The following is a 22,577-nucleotide window of genomic DNA, read 5'->3' as shown; positions in this document are numbered from 1 at the left end:
TCATCAAACACCCATATGAGAGATTCCTCTATCAACAATGTCCTCACCTCAATATTATCTTTTAAGTCAAGACCAAATTGTGCAGGGCCTGCACGGATGGTGGTGGTAGAAGCTCTGCCATCTGGACCCCAACGAACAAATGAGACCATACGTGGTGGATTGTCTGGTTGTTCCTGCTGCATCTTGCTCAACTCTATCATCTCCTGCATAAACATTAGTCCTTCCTCAGCATCCTCTGATGACTTGGCCTGTGAAAAAGAAAGTGAATTTTGCAAAGTAACAGCACCAGATGGGGTTACTACTAGCAACCAATTCTTAGAATTAATAAATAGTATTACCTATTAAATGCTGTTGAATACCGAGTACAATAAGTATGCACATGCATACTAAGGGGTCATATCTAAACACATACCCATCCAATACCTATTCACTCTCCCTCCCATCTTGGCACTTCATGGATGAACAATCATTCATGTCCCCTGCATAACCACTCTGGTAAAGTGCAATGCAGAGACACAGCTCCCCCATACAAGAATTTAAGAACAAATTAGATAGATGCTGAGAGATACAAAGACGGGTCACTACAAGCATAGCTCCCCTTCCTGTATAATACAACTAGGTAAATACAGGGCCCAATAGCCAGAGCTGGTTTATTGCCATTACTTCATTAATTATGGCAATCCTGCCTCCCCACTGCCATCATCCACTCAAACTACTGACAAAGCAGGTAAGAACATCATTTCGAGCCATGTCATTTCTTCAGCTATTCAAACTCATTTTTCACTCCTATATTTTGCTCTCCCTCTTCCTTGCTTCACAGATGTTCCTCTTGTATCAATGCCACCTATATCTCCATCATTTCTCCTCATTTTTAGTCTTCCTCTCAAGTTCACTCCATCCAGACTTTTTCATAGCATTTCCTCACTCATTCCTTTCATAAGCCCAAACCATCTTGGTACTCTCTAGTCTACTCTATCCATGGGATGGGTGTGGGATAAGTAAAGGGTGGGTGTACCCCTTGATTAGGCCTCTTTTTAAGGGGGAAAGGGTCTTATTATACATATACAAAAGCTACTTCAGTTCTACAACTAACATACATTTCTAAGTTTGATTGCAGCCATTAAACCATGTAAAGAATGATTTGTATGTCTTAAACTGAGGATTCTTAATTCTCACATTTGAAGAGGTGTGTAGAAGCTGTACCCTGCCATCTGGTAGGGCCATAATAGCAATACCCATATCACGTAACAGTCCCATATGACCTGAATTGCCTGCTTGGAACTCTGATGCACGGAGCTTGCGTTTCAGGGTCTTTCTTGATGGGCAAACATTGTTGACAAAATTCTTGAGAGGTTGGCGGATGGTCGCAGCAAATTCATGGTGACCAGGGAAGAGAAAGTGGGCATTGGGGCACGACCGGGAATACTCGACATCTTGGTCTGACGCTTCCTCCTGACCTTCTCGGAGCTGCTCGAGAAAATCAGGTAATTATAAATATGTTTATAGTGAACGTACAACACATTTAGTACAAAGTTTGACTATAAGGTAAGTGAAAGGAACCCATAATTTCAGTTAGTATCACAAAACTGTCATTGAGTGGAACCCATAATTTCAGTTATTTGGAACTAAAATAGTATCACAAAACTGTCGTTTACAAAAGTGGTGTTGAGCAAAGTAGAGGGTGCTAAACATAAGACAGAATGGAGAGAGATTTGTGAATGGATGAAAGAATAATGTGGCCTGAAGAGATGGTCCCGTCTACTCCATAGATCAGACCCTTTGAATTTATGAAGAGAGTGGGTCCCCATATAATGAAGAAAAAGGGGTAAACAAGCTACAGCTGTTAGGCCATGCTGTGGAGGTGATGTGCCCCAATCAATCAATCAATTAATCAATCAATCAATCAATCAATCTGTTACCTCTGGTGTCTCTTGACGAAGACCTGTGGCCTTCAGGTAACCAGAAACTGCCTGTTAGCAGGTCCACAAGTCACCCTAGGAAGATATATTGTGTTGCTGTCTAGGAACTGTTAGTGTGGAGCATTGTAGCATAAGGTGTTCTGTGCCCTCTGTGTGATGGTATCTGGGGCAGCTTGAATCTGTGACCAGGCCTATTCTGTATTGGTAATGTTTTAATGATGAATGGTGTCCTAACCCCAGGTGATGGGGGCTGTGTGCCCTTTATCAAATGATTGTAAACTCGTGTATCCAGGAAAAGAAGAATATAGATGAAATAAGGTTACTTTTCTGAGAATTCTTATACATGCAAAAATATCCGAAATTATGTTTATTAACTTATAATCAAAATAATACTAGTATATCCTTATCAATACATCAATATAGTTACTACTGAAGAATAGTGTGAACAGAGACATCAGACTTGACAGAAATAACCATATCATCTAACATGTTTGGTCTTATCAAAGAATATAATTACTCGCTTATGGTCTAGTTTACCCATTCCATCATTCTTCCACATCATGGAACTTTCACACTGTTACTACAAATTAACTACTGATGGAAACCTACTGGGACTGCAGTCAGATTGGAGAGTCTTGCAAGAGACAATGGAAGAAGATGGGCTTCTGTTGTGAAGACAAATTCATCCATGTCAATGATCAGGTCGCTGGGATCCGAAAATAGCAGGTACAGGTACTTGAAGGTCTCAGTCAAGACAAAAGAATCCATCCTGTTGAAGATTTTTTTATTATTATTATTAGAAAACATGTCTCTCTAATTCATCAAACCAATCCCTCAAAAACTACTGCATTCACATGTATCTGACCACCATTACATCTGTCCTCACTTTGTTGAAGAATATCCGAGTTCCTGTGGATACATACTTCTAATAGAACTAACTTCATTTCATACATACATATATATATAGACCAAAGGCTTTTTTCCCCCTTATAAGGGAGGTAGCCAAAAAACCACTTCCACCCATTCCATTCCTATCACTCCACTCCCCTCCCTCTTATCTTGGCACCTCCAGAATGATGGGTCATCCCTGCATCTTGTCCACTGCCTTGGGTCAGAGGCAGTGTCACAAGACACAGCACATACACAGCAAGGCAGCTTCATTAAATCGGCGACCCCTCCCCTCTCCGTCCTTCAATTCGTACAAATATCTGAATTCGTCACTCACCTGTCCTCATGACCTCCAGTTCGAACATCTTTCACTGCTGCATAACCGCATGGCACCCATGCATGCTTCTGCAGAGAACGTAACACCTGTTCCCCTACACGGAGATAATAAGGGTCATTGGTGGCCTGATGCAACAGGTAAGTAGATTCTACAAACTCTGGTCGCAATGGATGCTGGCCCCAGTGTACCTGAAGAGATACAGGGAAAAGATATAGGTTACTGTGTATACTGTTTACATTTTTCATTATTTTGTTAGTAACACTTAGTGCTTATTCTTGGGTACAACACTGCACCAAAAAGGACGAGTCACAAGAAGAGTAGCAAAATGGAGGTTAGCTAAAATCTAAGTTATCAGTATTCTTTTCTGTGTGGAAACTAGTCTCCAATCATAGAGGAATAACAGTCTGTAGCAATGTCACTAAAGTCCAGTACCCCATATGGTGTGTATGTCCGATTTTCAGTCAATCAATTTGGTCAATTTCCTGTAGTGGGGTATTGCCTGCAGTTATATCCAGTCAATACTTTAGGATTTATTTATCTATTTATTTCTAATTTTATTTTATTTATTTATTCATTTATTTTATTTTATTTTATTTTATCTTTTTTTGTGGGGGGGGGGGGACACCTCTAAGGACTAATGAAGTAATGGTGAGTTGTCGCTTCCTTTCTGGTGCATCGTTGAACCCATACTTCACCACTTCTAAGTCTCCCTCTTCCTTTTCCTATCCCCCATGGCAGAAAGGGTGGAAAAGAATACTGCCTCTGTGTTCCCATGCATGTCATAGAAGACAACTACATGGGATAGTGTGAGAGGACTAGGAACTACTGTATTGTTCTCATACAAGTCAAGGCAAAAGACAGTCTGAAGACCTGAATGTACATAAATGGTTGTGAGAAAGGCAAGGAAGAAAGAGAGGAGTATATTGGAATGGTGTCAACAAGTGTGCAGAAAGTTTTGGGTGAAATGTGAATGTGGTGGTGTTGGGATATAAATGCTAGCATAGGAAATGATCCGATGTATACAGTAGTAGAGAGGTGTCGTGTGTCAAGAAGGAAAAATACTGGAAAGATATTCGATATGTCTACTGAATAGGAAATGATGATTGTGAATGCAGTGTTTAAGAAGAAAAATATACATAAGTAGACATGGTCCAATGTGGTTGATGAACTAGAACAGAAAGCTTTAATGGATTATGAAGTTGTGCTCAAAAGAAGGATAGAGTCTTGGGAAAGGGGAGATGTCTGTTGAGGAAGGAAGGGAGAAGACATAAGATAGGACTGAGTGGAGAATGGTTGTGTATGGATGATGCTGTGATGCATGGAAGGGATACACTGACACCACCTCAACAGACCATATATACAAAGAAACCAATATCCTCCCCCATAAAACACATGAAATTAATAGCCACACAGTTCTTTGCAGTAACCCTTTGTTCCAATCATCCATATAACACAACTGACTAAACAATACATACATACATATACCAAGGCTTTTTCCCCCTTACAAGGGGGGTAGCCAAAAAGAAAAAGGCACAAAATCACTCCCACCCATTCCACCCCTGAATACACTCCACACTCCCTCCCATCTTAGCACCTCCTGAATGACGGGTCCTCCCTGCACCTTGTCCACTGCCCTGGGTCAGAAGTGATACTTATAAAAGAGATATAAAAAAAAAACACCAGTGGTGGATGTCTGGAACAAATTGGACAAAACAATAGTGTGTGCAAACACCATACAAGAATTTAAGAACAAACTAGATGTTACGAGATACAAAGACGGGTCACTACGAGCATAGCTCCCCTTCCCGTATAATACAACTAGGTAAATACAACTAGATAAACACACACACACACACACACACAAAACAGAATATCAGGAAAATATACAATTGGAACCAAGGAAGTAAAGAAAGTAGGATCAGAAAAAGATTTGGGAGTAATTATCACGAACGACTTGTCCTATGATAAACAGATTAACAAAATTGTCGGGGAGACTTACAACTTGCCAAGATCAATAAAAGTGGCATTTGCATACTTGGACGAAGACATGATAAAAAAAATATTGGTTACATTGATAAGGCCTAGACTAGAGTATGCGGCGACATTGTGGTCACCCAGTACCAAAAAGAATATAAAGAAAATAGAAAGAATCCAAAGAGCAGCTACAAAAATGGCACCTGCACTTGCAAACCTATCATACGAAGAGAGATTGGCTAAACTGGAGTTACCGACACTGGAGCAAAGAAGAGAGAGAGGTGACCTATTGACCATCTACAGAATCATGAAAGGCACAGAGATACTTGATAGAGAGGACTTACTTAACTGGGACAAGAGAAACAAGAGGACATGGAAAGAAAATAAAAAAACATAGCTATAGAAGAGAAGTGAAGAAAAACAGTTTTCCACATAAGAGTTTTGGACACTTGGAACAAACTGGATAATGAAATAGTATGCGCAAAAACCATTCATGAGTTTAAAAGCAAGCTAGACACTGCGAGATACAATGGCGGGACACCACGAGCATAGCCCCCCTTCCCGCAAAATACAACTAGGTAAATACACAGACACACACACGCACGCACGCATGCACACACACACAGCCCTTAAAACAAGCACTCAAAGCACCAACAACCAAACTCCCTATGCCACTAAATTCCCCTAAACATCAGCACAAAGAAATCCTTCCTATGAAAAGCAAGAACCACACTAATAAAACTGCTCAGGCCACCATCCAGGTTTAAAACAATACATACATACATATATCAAAGGCTTTTTCCCCCTTACAAGGGAGGTAGCCAAAAAGGAAAAGGCAATCATTCCCACCCATTCCATCCCTGAATACACTCCACACCCCTCCACCCTCCCTCCCATCTTAGCACCTCCTAGATGACGGATCATCCCTGCACCTTGTCCACTGCCCTGGGTCAGAAGCAGTGTCGCAAGACACAGCACATCCACAGCAAGGCCGCTTCATTAAAACGGCGACCCCCCCTCTCCGTCCCCCCATGCATGAAAGGAGAAGACAGGGAGAAATCCCTTCGGGCTGCGTCAAATTTTGCTCACACATACTACCCCCTATCCCCCCACCCATTCCACCTCACGCATCACGACATCATCCATATACAACCATTCTCCATTCATCCCTGTCTTCTGTCCTCTCCCGTCCTTCCTCAACAGACATTCCCCTCTTCCCCAAAGCCCCCTTCACCCCAATACAAACATAAAACTGGCCTGACCACATAAGCAAATCTCCCTAGATCCCAACACCACACAGAACACCAAATAGTTCATCCCCACACTATCCTCAAGTTACTTATTGGTCAATCTGTTGTCTGTTGCCAGTTACCTGGGAGATGTGGTTCTCCTGCAGGAGACATCTGGGACATTGGATGGTTTAACTGTTTGTAGATGACATTGTGCTTGTGGCTGATTCTGAAGAGAGACTGAAGTAGTTGATGAATGAGTTCAGTATTTGGGATTGTATGGAAGCATGGGTGTGGTGATTTATAGAAGGAAGCAAATAGTCTGGGAGAGTGAAAAAAAAATAATGAGAAATAGGTACAGGTAGTTCTCGTTATATGCGGGGGTTCCGTTCCGCATATATCGAACTATTGAACCTATGGGAAAAGGGGGGATACGTTCTCAACTCGGATTGATTTTTTTTTTTTTTTACATATTTTATTTTGGCAAAGGGCAACATTAACACTCTCTGACATGTAAGTATTAACCTCGGAAAAAGACGCTACCGTAAACATCACTTATTTCGCCAAGCGTATTTTCTTCAGCTGTTTGAAAAATCAGTCTGTTTACAATTCACATTTCAGACTGCTTGCTACGCTTAAAGGTCAGATATCAACAGATATACCATTCACTAAAAATCATCGAAAAAGTACTTTTTAAAAGCATACAAATAAAGTTTTTACCTATTACAGAAGAATTTATTCAGAAAATTCACTTTTAATTGTGCCTCGCATACCACTTTTCCGAAGTCTAGATATTCAGAATAACAATATTGTTTCTTTGGCAACTGTGACGTCACGAACGCGGAATTCCCCGAACCTTTCCCGAAGCGCACGGGCGGAATGTTTCGAATAGCAGACGACGCAATGAAATGAAAAAAAAAACTGTTTTTTGCCAAATTTGATAAGATGTAGATGGTGGAATTATATAGAATACTGTCAGTATGTTTTTTTATGTACATTAAACTGTAAATACAAAAAGTTATGGAAGTCTTGATATCTGACCTATAAAGGTCAGATATCAAGACTTCCATAACTGACCTATAAAGGTCAGATATCAAGACTTCCATAACTTTTTGTATTTACAGTTTAATGTACATAAAAAAACATACTGACAGTATTCTATATAATTCCACCATCTACATTTTATCAAATTTGGCAAAAAACAGTTTTTTTTTCATTTCATTGCGTCGTCTGCTATTCGAAACATTCCGCCCGTGCTCTTCGGGAAAGGTTCGGGGAATTCCGCGTTCGTGACGTCACAGTTGCCAAACAAACAATATTGTTATTCTGAATATCTAGACTTCGGAAAAGTGGTATGCGAGGCGCAATTAAAAGTGAATTTTCTGAATAAATTCTTCTGTAATAGGTAAAAACTTTATTTGTATGCTTTTAAAAAGTACTTTTTCGAGCAATACGATGATTTTTAGCGAATGGTATATCTGTTGATATCTGACCTTTAAACTGACTGTTGATGTGCTCTGGAGATACACAGGCAGGCTTACTGCTTAGAGTTTATCCAGTGCGGAGAATAAATGATAATTCTTGCAGAGAGTGAAAATTGACGAAATTAATTGGGGCAGTAATAAGTATCAAAAATTAATTTGTTTGTGAAAAAAATAATTAAGTTGTGTATCAAAAAAGCTTAATTACCTGCAGAAAGACAATGGTTTGGCCTATGAAACAGGAAGGATGCCTAAGACGATGCCGTCTGTACAGCTGCCGGTGTTGTTGTTGTGATAACGCCGCAGTGATGCCAGCTCTACCTAGCTGATGCAGCCAGTGTTACCACACGGTTTTATGCGCACCAACTTCAAATATATAATAGGTATTTTGAAAAAAATAATCGGCCGCGACTATTTTTATTTATTTATTTTTTTTTTAGGTCAAATCGCATATCTTCGAATATATCCCCGCACATATCGAAAAGTGGTGCAAATTCTTGAATCGCATATACGCGAATTCGCATATATCGAGAACTACCTGTATTTGGGAATGAAAGAAAAAGGAAGTCTGTATGAAAGAATGACTGAGCACATCACACTGTATGGAACAATGAATTGAAATTTAACCACTTCCATATGGTGACGCCTACATAGGCGGCATGAGGAGCAAGTGGGTACTCGATGTTGCCGAAGTCGCCATCTTGATTATATTTATTTTAGTCGTACCTACGCAATTTTCATTCTCTCTAAACTGGCTTCATCAGTTTTCTATGGTTATCAAAATACACGGGTGAAAGAGAACGAACGATTGAGCACGGACTTTATTTTTTATAATGCGATTATGATGCAACATCGCATGTCGGGCAGCTAATGCTGCCAGACGTGCGATGTGCCCCGGAGTGAAGAGGTTAAGGAAGACACGTACAGCCTGAATGATATGTGTTAGAAGATAGAATATAACAAGAAATGTGGAGGTGAGGCAGAGAATAGTGGTGAAAGTGAAAAGAAAGCTACTATCACTAACTTCCTTAATCCCTTCTCTGACCCTGCTATATGCACAAGGTGGAGGGGAGTGGAGTGTGATGGGGGATGGAATGGGTGGAGTGGTTTTATGAATTTTGCTTAAAAGTGGCAGTCTGCCGACAAGATTGACTAGATAAACACCATATGAGGACGGAGCCTTTATTTGTACGACGTTTCGCTTATTACAGCTTTTTCAAGTACAAGTTGAGATACAAATGCTTGAGATTAAATAAGGGGAAAGGAGGGAACGGGGAGAGAAAAAGGGGGGGGAAGGAGGAGGAGGAGGAGGAGGAGGAGGAGGAGGAGGGTGGGGGGATGGACACTGGGAAAGGATGAGAATGCCGGCCCAAACGTCCGTGAGCGAAATGTCCACAAAGGGTGGTTTAAGTATTTAATATTTTGCTGGCCATGGGTATTAGGGGAATAATGTGAGGAGATATGTTAAACATGCCCCTGTTTTGTTCAATAGTGTTCGTTCCTTGAATGATTGCTGCTTCTAAACACTTCCTGCGGATTTTGTCTGGTTCCCGCATCAGCAGCTCTGCATTCTTCCAGTCCATAAGATGGTTTTCCTTGTTTCTATGTGTCACACATGCATTGGTGGTGACATCATGCCTGACGTCGTAACGGTGTTCACGTATTCGTGTATTCAGGTCACGTGACGTTTCTCCGATGTAAACTTTATCACATCCTGAACACGGAACACGATAAACACCGGCTTTGGTGCTCGGTGTCTGATTGTTGTGTGTTTCCGTCTTCGTGATGTCTTTTATTGTTCTGCTTGTCTGACACACTATTTCCAAGTTGGTGGTTCTTAAAAGACGTGTCAGGTTGGTGGCAATGTCGCCGGTTGGCAACACGAGACGTCTAGTTGTGCTGTCCTGCTGCCTACGGCTTTCCCGAATCTTAGCGGCCTGCTGTTTGCAATTATCTAAAAGAAACTCTGGAAATTTTAGTGTTAAAAAGGTCTCTTTAATAAACCTGCACTCTTCTTCTAAGTATTTTGCACTACATATCCTAAATGCCCTAAGGAAAAAACCTATTACTACTCCTCTCTTGGTCCTTATATCATGGTGGGAGTAGAAATGAATTAAATCATTTTTGTTGGTAGGCTTTCTATACACTTTGAATTCAAATTGGTTACCGTACTTAAAGATGTGTGTGTCCAGGAAAGGAAGAGAATCGTGGATTTCTTCCTCTAGGGAAAACTGAATGGTGGGCTCCACTTCGTTTAAGGCCGTCTGCAAGCGCTGAAGATTGAAACGCCTGGGTGTGATGAGTAAGATATCGTCCACATATCGCAGCCAGGTCACATGCTCGGGAACGATGTTGGCAAAGGGTCCTGTTTCTAGAAATTCCATGAATAAATTAGCCAGGACTGCACTTAATGGAGAGCCCATGGCCATGCCAAATTTCTGGTGGAAGAAACTGTTCTGGAATTTAAAATAATTAAATTCAACACAAAGTTTGATCAAATCGACAAAATGGTTGGGGGCAGCACTATCAAGACCATTTTGTCGATTTGATCAAACTTTGTGTTGAATTTAATTATTTTAAATTCCAGGACAGTTTCTTCCACCAGAAATTTGGCATGGCCATGGGCTCTCCATTAAGTGCAGTCCTGGCTAATTTATTCATGGAATTTCTAGAAACAGGACCCTTTGCCAACATCGTTCCCGAGCATGTGACCTGGCTGCGATATGTGGACGATATCTTACTCATCACACCCAGGCGTTTCAATCTTCAGCGCTTGCAGACGGCCTTAAACGAAGTGGAGCCCACCATTCAGTTTTCCCTAGAGGAAGAAATCCACGATTCTCTTCCTTTCCTGGACACACACATCTTTAAGTACGGTAACCAATTTGAATTCAAAGTGTATAGAAAGCCTACCAACAAAAATGATTTAATTCATTTCTACTCCCACCATGATATAAGGACCAAGAGAGGAGTAGTAATAGGTTTTTTTCCTTAGGGCATTTAGGATATGTAGTGCAAAATACTTAGAAGAAGAGTGCAGGTTTATTAAAGAGACCTTTTTAACACTAAAATTTCCAGAGTTTCTTTTAGATAATTGCAAACAGCAGGCCGCTAAGATTCGGGAAAGCCGTAGGCAGCAGGACAGCACAACTAGACGTCTCGTGTTGCCAACCGGCGACATTGCCACCAACCTGACACGTCTTTTAAGAACCACCAACTTGGAAATAGTGTGTCAGACAAGCAGAACAATAAAAGACATCACGAAGACGGAAACACACAACAATCAGACACCGAGCACCATAGCCGGTGTTTATCGTGTTCCGTGTTCAGGATGTGATAAAGTTTACATCGGAGAAACGTCACGTGACCTGAATACACGAATACGTGAACACCGTTACGACGTCAGGCATGATGTCACCACCAATGCATGTGTGACACATAGAAACAAGGAAAACCATCTTATGGACTGGAAGAATGCAGAGCTGCTGATGCGGGAACCAGACAAAATCCGCAGGAAGTGTTTAGAAGCAGCAATCATTCAAGGAACGAACACTATTGAACAAAACAGGGGCATGTTTAACATATCTCCTCACATTATTCCCCTAATACCCATGGCCAGCAAAATATTAAATACTTAAACCACCCTTTGTGGACATTTCGCTCACGGACGTTTGGGCCGGCATTCTCATCCTTTCCCAGTGTCCATCCCCCCACCCTCCTCCTCCTCCTCCTCCTCCTCCTCCTCCTTCCCCCCCCTTTTTCTCTCCCCGTTCCCTCCTTTCCCCTTATTTAATCTCAAGCATTTGTATCTCAACTTGTACTTGAAAAAGCTGTAATAAGCGAAACGTCGTACAAATAAAGGCTCCGTCCTCATATGGTGTTTATCTTTATGAATTTTGTTTTTTGGCTACCTTCGTAAGGGGAAAAAAGCCTTTGGTGTATGTATGTGTGTATATGTGTGTGTATATATATATATATATATATATATATTATGTATATATATATTATGTATATATATATTATATCCCTCAGATGAGAGGGCGGGTGGGAGGGGTGTGGAGTGTATTTAGGGATGATATGGGTGGGAGTGTTTTTATGCCTTTCCCTTTTTGGCTACCTCCCTTGAAAGGGGGAAAAAGCCTTGGTATATGTATGTATGTATGTATGTATATATATATATATATATATATATACATATATGTATATATATATGCACACACACATATATATTATGTACTCCTAATTTTCCCAAAACACAGCAAACGGATAGACCTAAGGTAGGTTCTAATGCTTTCACTGTAGAAGGGGGGGGTTTCACTCAGCTGCCTGGCAGCAGCTAAAATAAATGGCTCAAGTTCTAAAACATAACAAATAATCAATCTGAAAATTTTCAACCCTTTCATTGTAATCAGGGTTTCCTTTGGCTGAGTAAAATTACCTAGCAGCAGCTTCAATAAACAAATAATGTAATACAACAAAAAGTTTAATTCTATATCTGTAATTGGAGCCAATAAGATGATCAATTATGTCCACATTAAACCCTGAAACATGCTTAGCTCCAACAATGAACATAAATAAGACGCATGTTTTATAGAGTACTATTTACCTGGAAGTCTGTGGTAAAAGCTTCTGGAAGGAAATTGTGCCTCTGGATGACTTGGAAGAGCATCTCATGAGTTTCAATGGCTGGTTTAATGTCCCCCTTCAGCACCTGTTGGGGAAAAAATAATACATGTTTACATATACCAAGGGCTTTTTCCCCCTTACAAGGGAGGTAACCAAAGTCAAAAGCATAAATCCACTCCCACCCACTTACATACATACATATACCAAGGCTTTTTCCCCCTTCCAAGGGAGGTAGCCAAAAAGGGAAAGGCATAAAAACACTCCCACCCATTTCATCCCTAGATACACTCCACACCCCTCCCACCCTCCCTCTCATCTGAGCACCTCCTGGATGACGGGTCATCCCTGCACCCTGCCCACCGCCCACCCACTTAATCCCCACATACTCCATTCCCATTAACCACCCCTCCCTCTGTCTTTTCTTGGCTCCTCCTGGATGACAGGTCATCCCTGCATCTCACCCATTGCCCTGGATCAGAAGCAATGCAGAGAGACACAGCACATCCGCAGCGAGGTCACTTCATTTAATCGGCAACACTCCCTCTTTGTCCCCTAAAAATAAATAAAATAAAAAATAAATAAATAAATAAATACATACATATACCAAGGCCTTTTCCCCCTTACAAGGGAGGTAGCCAAAAAGAAAAAGGCATAAAACCATTCCCACCCATTCCATCCCTAAATACACTCCACTCCCCTCTACCCTCCCTCTTATCTAAATAAATAAATGAAAAGATCTTCTCCCACCCTTGAAATTGGAAGCCCAAGCCAATGCATAAAATCAAACCACACTCATCCAAAACCCTATCATCACCCCTCCCATTTTAGCACCATGTGAATAAAAGGTTGTTCCCACCTTCACCACACTTGGGTTGAAGGCAATGCGGCAAGACATATCACATAAAAAAAAAAAAATTCTGCTTGTTTATTATTTATCATAATTACTATTTTTCCAACATCCGACCTTGTTAGGGGCCAAAAGGTCTTCTGTCAGCATTCTCTTCATTTGTAATGTTCTAGTTGTTCTTTTCTGCCTCCCTGAAATTCCAAATCTGCTCCATACAATGCCATGAGCACATTCATTCCCTCTCACAATTTTCTCTTTGTGTTCATCCTCAGCTACCTTGTCCTCAAAACACTTTTCATTTCCCCTCTCAACACTTAACAGCCTCCTCTACTCTATTATTCACCTCCACTCCAGTTACTGCAACACACAACCCCAAATACTAATAAACAAATGCCATATTGTGATTGCTCATAAAAACAATAAAAATAACAAATACAAGTAACCATATAAATAAATGAATAAATAAATAAATAAATGAATGAATGAATAAATAAATATAACTCCTCATTTAGTACCTGAAGTCCCGGCCAGAAAGCAAGAAGGGCATCCATGAAATTGCGTGCAGTAGTGTGGGGCCTGTGCATGTGGACATCCAGTAGCATTGGCCCCTGACTAACATATTTCATAACTGCCTGGTAATGCTGCAAGATATTAATTATTAGATTAAAATTTACAGTCTTCACCATGAATAATCAAAATAGTCTTAAAATATCAGCTCATATAAAGAAAAAGTTATATCACCATACATGATATATAACAATATAATACAAAACATACACACACACACAGTCTTCACCATGAATTATCAAAATGGTCTTAATCTTGAATATCAGCTCATACAGAAAAAGTTATATCACCATACATGATATATAAGAACATAATGCAAATCATACATACACACACACACACACAGCTGAGAGAGTCGACAATCAGAAAAATAAGATATTGATATTGCATTTGAGGGAAACCTAATTAATGTCTACACAGATGGGAGTGACAAAGTTTAACTGTCATTCTTAAAGCATAAAACAGATTGGTGGGTCCATCTTTGGAAAGAAGTCTAGGAAGGAAATTAGTGAGACATTTTTTGGCTGTTTTCTAAACATAAGAAATGCACAATTAGAAAACTATCTTCTGTCCTCTCCCGTCCGGACAGAAGACGGGTGAATGGAGAATGGTTGTATATGAATAATGTTGTGATGCATGAGGTGGAATGGGTGGGGGGATTGGGGGTGAGGTAGTATGTGTGAGCAAAATTTGATGCAGCCCGAAGGGATTTCTCCCTGTCTTCTTTTGTGCATGGGGGGACAGAGAGGGGGGGTCACCAATTTAATGAAGTGGCCTTGCTGTGCCTTGTGACACTGCCTCTGACCCAGGGCAGTGGACAAGGTGCAGGGATGACCCGTCATCCAGGAGGTGCTAAGATAAGAGGTAGGGTGGAGGGGAGTGGAGTGTATTTAGGGATGGAATGGGTGGGAATGATTTTATGCCTTTTTTTTGGGGGGGTACCTCCCTTGTAAGGGGGAAAAAGCCTTGGTATATGTATGGTATATGTATGGATTAGAAAATGCTTTTATTCATTTTACAAATGGTTTATCTTGAGGACTTTCCTATCAATTAAAAAAATATATCATTAGGAAAAATACATACATACATATATCAAAGGCTTTTTCCCCCTTACAAGGGAGGTAACCAAAAAGGAAAAAGCATAAAATCATTCCCACCCATTCCATCTCTGAATACACTCCACACCCCTCCACCCTCCCTCCCATCTTAGCACCTCCTGGATGATGGGTCATCCCTGCACCTTGTCCACTGCCCTGGGTCAGAAGCAGTGTTGCAAGACACAGCACATCCACAGCAAGGCCGCTTCATTAAATTGGCAACCCCCCCTCTCCATCCCCCCATGCATAAAGGAGAAGACAGGGAGAAATCCTTTCGGGCTGCGTCCAAATTTGCTCACACATACTACCTCAACCCCCATTCCCCCTCCCATTCCACCTCATGCATCACAACATCATCCATATACAACCATTCTCCATTCATAATCTGTATAAAAATAATACTGAAATAAAAAGAAGAATGGTTTCTGAGATTACAAGGACTTAACAACATAAGTAGATTTGCAGCTGTGTTGAAATTACTGACAAATCAACTCTCCTCCCACAAATTTATATCAATATACTCTGATGAATGAGAGGATTATCTCAATAAAACAAAGGTAAGCAGTGATAGGATAAAATCAAAACAGTGAAACATTGATGAATTGTGGATGTTTAGGAACATTGGTGATCTGGCCAACACAGAAAGGTGAAGTCAACTTAATGGGGCAGGAGAGAGGAGGAACATGTTAAGCTGCAAGAAGGAATAAAAATTGTTGAAAATAGATAAATAAATAAATCCTGTTAGAGATGTAGCTGACACAACCACAATACTTCAAGGAGGATATGCCAAGAACACAAGATGTAAAATGTCATGATTATGGGAAACAACTCAGACTGATGAAGTGATTTGATTGGATTAGTACAAGACAAATGGCTCATGACCAATAAAAATTAAAATAAAACTCTCAAGCCATAGAAAACAAGGTAGTCAAATAAGGAAAGATGCGACTGAAGTTGAACAAATAAACTTGTATAGGAATCAAAGGACAAAAATGAAAGGGGGACAGAAGATAACAGCAGTTCTTCTGGAGGTCCAGCTTCAGCTGTTGGGTACTCCTGTACCAGAGTTTTGTTCTGCTGCATTTCCTCTGACCCAAGCAGTGGATAAAGGATAGAGATGACCTTTCATTTGCCAGGGGGTTATGATGGGAGGGACAATGACTAGGTTTCTGTATGGCTGTGGGATGGGTGTATGCTTTGACTTGGCTATCCTCATTACAAGGAAGAAAAGGCCTTCTGGTACATGTGTGTATGTACATATGTGTATGATTGCAGAGAAATAAAATCTTATAGACCAAGTACTTTCACCACACAATACAAAAGAAATTTCACCAAACATCTAAACAAATATTCTCTCACACAAACACCATTCTAAAGAAAAATTCATGAATAAGAACATATTCCTTTTCATTCTTACCTTATTGAACCTTTCAAGGTAACTTTCATCACCAAGTAAAACGTAAGCTTTCAGTAAATACTCGTAATAGGAGTCGATGCCAGCACCAACTCCAGAATCTCTTCTAACCCAATCCCCTGTGAGAAACACATAGTAATCATGTATCAAATATATTACATTTGCTGCTCATCAAATGCATTATATACTATTTCCAGCACACAGATTTCAATCTGGCACTCATGTCAAATACACTTTACTTCTACATACAGAAATCAAATATACATTACTTCTTCCCTTGATACAAACCATACAACAGCATATGAGTAATAAGCAAACTCTACACACAGAGTAGTATTGTGCATCACTAATTTTTCTTTCATTATTAGAGAGATACACAACACTATTCTGAGGTGGAAGTACGCTTTGACTCGGACACTCCACCCTTATAAAGGGAATCTCTGGTATGTATGTGTTCATAGGTCCACCCTAATAACTGTCCAATCTTTTGAAGTCAAATTGCACATTTAAAATAAAACAATTCCTAAAACAAATCACCAAATGCAAACAGCTACAAGATCCTTCACATCGTACCTGAATGAACATTGAGCACCGTTCCCACTAAATCACTTCCCCGGTGTCGCTGGCCCCACAGGTAGTCTAAAGCTTGCCGAGCCTTTTCTTCGAATACAGCATTGCCTGTTAGGCGAGACAGAGCAGCAAATTCAAGGATGATGGTCCCTGCACAGGCAGTGCACGTTTCACGCGAAGACTGCAGCTTTGGTGACTTCATACCATATTTGAGGTTTACCTGTTGAGTAAAGTCAAACCTGCATTGCACAATCCATTTATTTATAGAAATATAAAAACTACTAAAAAGAATAAGAAAAAGTATGTAATACAGTATGGTCAATAATCTGGCACTGGTCACATTATGAATATACATATACATATGCCAAAGGCTTTTTCTCCCTTACACAGGAGGTAGCCAAAACGAAAAAGGCATAGAAAACACTCCCGCCCATTCCACTTCCCATATATTCCATTCCCCTCCTCCCTCCCTCCCATCCCGGCACCTCCTGGACAACGGGTCATCCCCACATCCCGTCCACTGCCCTGGGTCAGAAACAGTGCCCCAAGACACAGCACATCCAGAGCAAGGCCACTTCACAAATTCGGCAACCCCCCCTCTCCGCCCCCTCACGCAGAAAAGGAACACTATGAACACTCACTCTGAACACTAAGAAACATTATGAACACTACTATCAATGCTCACACTCATTCTGGCTAATGCTAGATGACTTCTACTGAGAAAAAAACCAGAGTAAAATGGTAAGCTTAACTCAATTAACCCTTCCATTGCTAATGACATATTTGTGTTTTATAATGCAGCTGCAGGCTTTCCCAAAGTAAATACATATGCCAAAGACTTTTTTCCCCCTTTATAAGGGAGGTAGCCAAAAAACAAATGCATAAAAACCACTCTCACCTATTCCACCCCAATCACATCCCACTCCCCTCCACTTTCCCAAAGTACCCACAGGACATGCAAATTCCCACACAATGCCCCCCACACCACACACAGGTGTGACACTGTGAGGCCACCACCTGATTTCCATAACAGGCCTAGAGACTCACTCCTAAATCAAGTTTAGTCAGAAATGCTGTCTTGCTGTATTCATATTGCTGTGTAACAAATACAAGGATTTCTCAATTTATGCGTGTTTAGAATCACACGAGGAAAAAAAACCTAGTCATTTTTTCATATTACATGGATTATTTAGAATAGCACATCATAAAAAAAATCAAGTAAGCAATAGTAAAATTTATCTGTTCACTTTATGCAAATTTTTACATTACGCAATCCCTTCAGGAACGTATCCCTTGGATAAATTGAGAAATCCCTGCATTAGCAAAGAAAGAAGTGAATTAGTCATTCACTTCTTTTCACAATATCACTTTTTCTTCCCTTTATTAAAATTTCCTCCCAAACTAAGACTTTCAATTACCCTTGCATGTGGAATGCCTGTTGTGGTATTGAAGGCAGGAAGAAGACGGGAGGCAATATCCTCAGCCATTGTTAGCAATTCCCCACGATACCAATTTAGGCTCCCGTACAACTGTAAAATATAAGAAAAAATGTATATAATGTCAAGGGCTGATTTCAGTCTAATTCTAAGTTATAACATCACAAAATACATACATGATCAAACATATTCAAACTGTCACAGAAAATTACAACCACCTCACTTGGATAGAAGTGAACATAAAGTAACCAAAAAGGATACATGAATAACAAATCATGAACAACAATATATACAAACTATACAGCAAGAAAGAGTTGTCAACTTTCCTTATATAAAAAAGTAGAAGAAATACAGATGAAGTTGATAGAGACAGATATTGGGCCCAGTCCTGAGCCAGTGTCAGCCCCTCAGGGCTGCACCACCTCATGGAGGGTGCATGGGTCTTGAAGATGGGTAGCAGCGAGATAATCCCCTGACTTCCATTTTGTAGAACCCAGACAAGGTAAAACCAGTTGTTGGCCCCTGAACAACCCTATATACATACCTCACCCTTCCTTTGGCTATAGCATGACAAAATAGGATCCTTTATGATTTTTTTTTCAACCACCACAAGAATAAACAAATATCCTTACCTGATTTAAATGTTCTGCAAGGACGTGTGCAGAAATGAGCCCCCCAACCATACGTATGTTGGTCTCAAAGACCGACACAATGATGTCATGGTCAAAGCTGACATGCCGAATAATAAGTCGTACAGCTCGGTCAAATTCTTCAATGTCCCCGAGCACCACAAGCGTATCCAATGTGTCCACCAGTGTTAATGTGAAACTGTCCATACAAAAAGAAAGAGACATTAGAATGATGACATATGATGGAAGATAATGGGGGAAGGGGACAAAAACGGACATACAATTACCATGCACACACTAGAAACTTGAATTGCACATCATGTTTGTAAAACTTATCAAGTATAACACAAAATAATCACAAAAGAATCTGTTTCTATATTACCAAAACAAAAGATTTGTACGGTAAATATACAGAGTATATTTTAATATATTTCTACACAATATACATAAATACGAAAAAGGTGTCAAGCAAGAGGGGAATGTCTGTTCAGCAAGGAAGAGAGAAGGTAGGAAATAGGGGTGAGTGGAGAATGGCTGTGTATAGATGATACTGTGCTGCAAGAAAAGGAGGGGGTGGGGGATGTGGGATTTAAGGAGTGGATATATGTGAACAATACTTTGATGCAGCCCAATGGGATTTCTCCCCGTTTTCTTTTTTTATGCATGAGGGGAAAGAGACCAGGGTTGCCGATTAAGTGAAGCAGCCTTGCTGTTGATGTGCTGTGTCCTGCTACATTACTTTTGACTTAGGGCAGTGGGAGGGATACAGAGATGACCTGTCATCCACAAGGAGCTAAGATGAGAAGGGGGATAAAGGGTGGATGGGAGTGGAATGGGTGGAAATGAAATGGATAGGAGTGGTTATATGCCTTTTGACTTAGCTACTTCCCTGGTAATGGGGGAAAAGCCCTTTGTATATAGATAGAATATATATAAAACCAATAAATCCCATTACAACCTTGGTGGTGGTGTTGGGCTGCCCATGGTGCCAATGATGAACTACACCAGAGCAATCACACATGCAGATTTCAGATAAAACAAAATTGACAACAATAATACAGGAATTTCTCAATCTATGCATGTTTAGAATATGCAATTTTGGAATAACATGAGATAAAAAAAAAACCTAGTCATTTTTCCATATTACACAGATTATTTAGAATAACACAATGTCAAAAATGATCAAGTTGTGTGGCTGGTTTAATTCTGTGATAAGGCCACCAGGTGTCCCCAAGTGTTCCCCATGTGTACCACCAACATACTGTCCCTTCGTGCAGCGTTTCAAGCTCATTGTTACCTACGCACTGCTAGTGTTAACATCTCTCACCACTCTCCTCTCTCAGTGCCTTACCAGTTTTTACCACGGCTTCCAAGTGCCCTTCGACTTCTGTAGTAAGTGGCAGTACACCGAAGAGATCTAGGAAGACCTTGACCCTAGATCAAAAGCTATAAGTCTTGGAGAGAATTGATAAGGGGCAGAAAACTTCAGTAATTGTAAACATATTGAAGTTGAAAGAGAGCACAATTAGGATCATAAGAAGTAATGCTGATAAAACTTGTGCCAGTGTTAAAGCAGGAACTCCACTGAATAGTTGTAAATCTACATATACTCATCCTGTGGAGATGTAGTGTATGGAGAAAATGTTAGCCACATAGATAGACCATCAAAACAAGACCCATGTTCCCATAAACTTCAACTTAATTCAGGCCAAGGTGAAATCAATCTATGACAATTTGGATGCAGATGATGATAAGCCTTTCAGCACCAGTTCTGGCTGATTTGCCAACTTCTGGAAAAGGTACAGCTCTCATAATCTGAAGATGGTGGGGGAAGCAGTGTCAGCAAATTCTTGAGCTGCAGAGGAATACCCTGCTGTGCTAAAAAAGATTACTGAAGAAGGCAAACATTTTACCAAGCAAGTATTCAACATCAATGAAACTGGCCTATACTGGAAGACTATTTCAAGAACAAGCTACACCAAGAACTTGAGGTCTACTGCAAGCAAGAGGGTCCCCTTCAAGATTTTGCTCATCATAGACAACACTCCTAGCCACCCCCAGCACCTGGAAGACATCAGTAGCGATATCAAGATTGTGTTCTTGCCACCAAATACCACCTCTCTGATTCAGCCTTGTGATCAGGGCATTAACAAGATGTTCAAGTCATATTATTTGCGATTGACACTGGCTGATGTTGTGAAGGTGACTGAACAACAAAACATCACAGTTCATGGTCAAGGATGCACTGTGCTTTATAAAGCAGTCATGGGAGAAGGTGCCTAGATCATGTCTGAATGGAGTGTGGAGGAAGTTGTGCCCTTATTTCGTTCATGATTTCAAGGGATTTGATATTGCTTATAATCTGGCCAGTGCCAACACAGAGTTTTTGCCTTGCACAACAGATAGGATTCAATGAGTTGGAAGACAGTGACATCAATGAGTTGCTGCAGTCTCACCGGGAGGAACTCCCTAATGAGGAGTTATTAGAGACAGAGAGCAAGTGCAGCTCATGGAGAAGGCAGCAGCAGCAGCATTAGAACAACCTCAGCAAACTCTGACAGCCACAAACTTGTCCCAATGTATGGACTTGTTGAGACAAGCAATGAAAATCATAGAAGAAAATTATCCAAATGTGGAGAGAAGCACTGCAGTTACTAGAGGAGTGATGAGCAAAATGGCCTGCTATGAAGTATTGCTAAAGAAAAAACAACAAAAAGAGAAACAACAATCTATAACAACATTCTTGTGTGAGTGTGACACAAAGGCGGAGTCAGAGGCAGGACGGTCCACTGAGCGTGAGGCAGAGGCAGAGTCAGAGCTACCAAGTGACTGAGATAATACGAAGCTATGTAACAGCACAGCTTAATGTAAACATGCACAAGTAAGCAATTGTAAAACTTAACTTCTTTTTTATAAGTTTGTTTGATATCCCACAACTCACATCCTTCAACTTAATGTCAGCTGAATGCAATACTCCAGACTTGCTATGTCCTCTACAGTTTAGTTCAGTAAACATGTTCATTTTATACAATTTTAACATTACGCGATCCCTTCAGGAATGTATCCCTTGCACAAATTGAGGTATCCCTGTAATAATAATGACAATAACATATACATACATACACAAAAAGGCCTCACAAGGGGGTGTAGTAAAAATAAAGCATACACCCACCCTACATCCATCTCACACCCACCCATACACCCATTCCATCTCCCTCCCAGCTTGGCTCTATGTGGATGAAGGGTCATCCCTGTCTCCCACCATGCTACTTGGGTTAGAGGTAATACAACAGGACACAGTGCCTCCACAGCAGAGCCTGACAGACAGAACTGGTTTACCCCAAATGCTTCAGTACAGTGACCTCTCTCCTTTTATACACTTGAAAAATTTACAAAGTAAACAAAAAGAAATCCAATTTGATTAGGAATAATGGTTATGGAAAAACTGTCACCAGAAACACACACCAAAAAGATCACTGGGGAGACTTTTATCTACTGAAGAATGTAAGAGTAGCATTCCACTACACGGACAAAATCACAACGAAAAAGATCATCCAAAACCT

The 22,577-nt window shown here is 40.5% G+C and overlaps 1 protein-coding gene across 2 annotated transcripts in view; it reads right to left on the bottom strand.

The window, feature by feature from the left end:
* The window catches only part of Edem2 (ER degradation enhancer, mannosidase alpha-like 2), a 41,250-nt gene that overhangs the window by 11,987 nt on the left and 6,686 nt on the right, over positions 1-22,577 (bottom strand). For both annotated transcript variants that reach the window (XM_076206624.1, XM_076206625.1), the window contains exons 4-13: positions 19,018-19,213; positions 18,368-18,478; positions 16,953-17,169; positions 16,383-16,498; positions 13,817-13,942; positions 12,435-12,539; positions 3,145-3,332; positions 2,529-2,688; positions 1,177-1,467; positions 48-248 (exon numbers count right to left, since the gene is read on the bottom strand). In XM_076206624.1, coding sequence (XP_076062739.1) covers positions 48-248; positions 1,177-1,467; positions 2,529-2,688; positions 3,145-3,332; positions 12,435-12,539; positions 13,817-13,942; positions 16,383-16,498; positions 16,953-17,169; positions 18,368-18,478; positions 19,018-19,213 — 1,711 coding nt within the window. The remainder of the gene's footprint in view (positions 1-47; positions 249-1,176; positions 1,468-2,528; positions 2,689-3,144; positions 3,333-12,434; positions 12,540-13,816; positions 13,943-16,382; positions 16,499-16,952; positions 17,170-18,367; positions 18,479-19,017; positions 19,214-22,577) is intronic.

This window comes from Oratosquilla oratoria, chromosome 23 (assembly GCF_046742065.1).
Source record: "Oratosquilla oratoria isolate Oo_2021 chromosome 23, ASM4674206v1, whole genome shotgun sequence".
In the NCBI taxonomy this organism is placed as follows: Eukaryota; Metazoa; Arthropoda; class Malacostraca; order Stomatopoda; family Squillidae; genus Oratosquilla; species Oratosquilla oratoria.
This window is presented reverse-complemented; position numbering and strand designations above follow the sequence as displayed.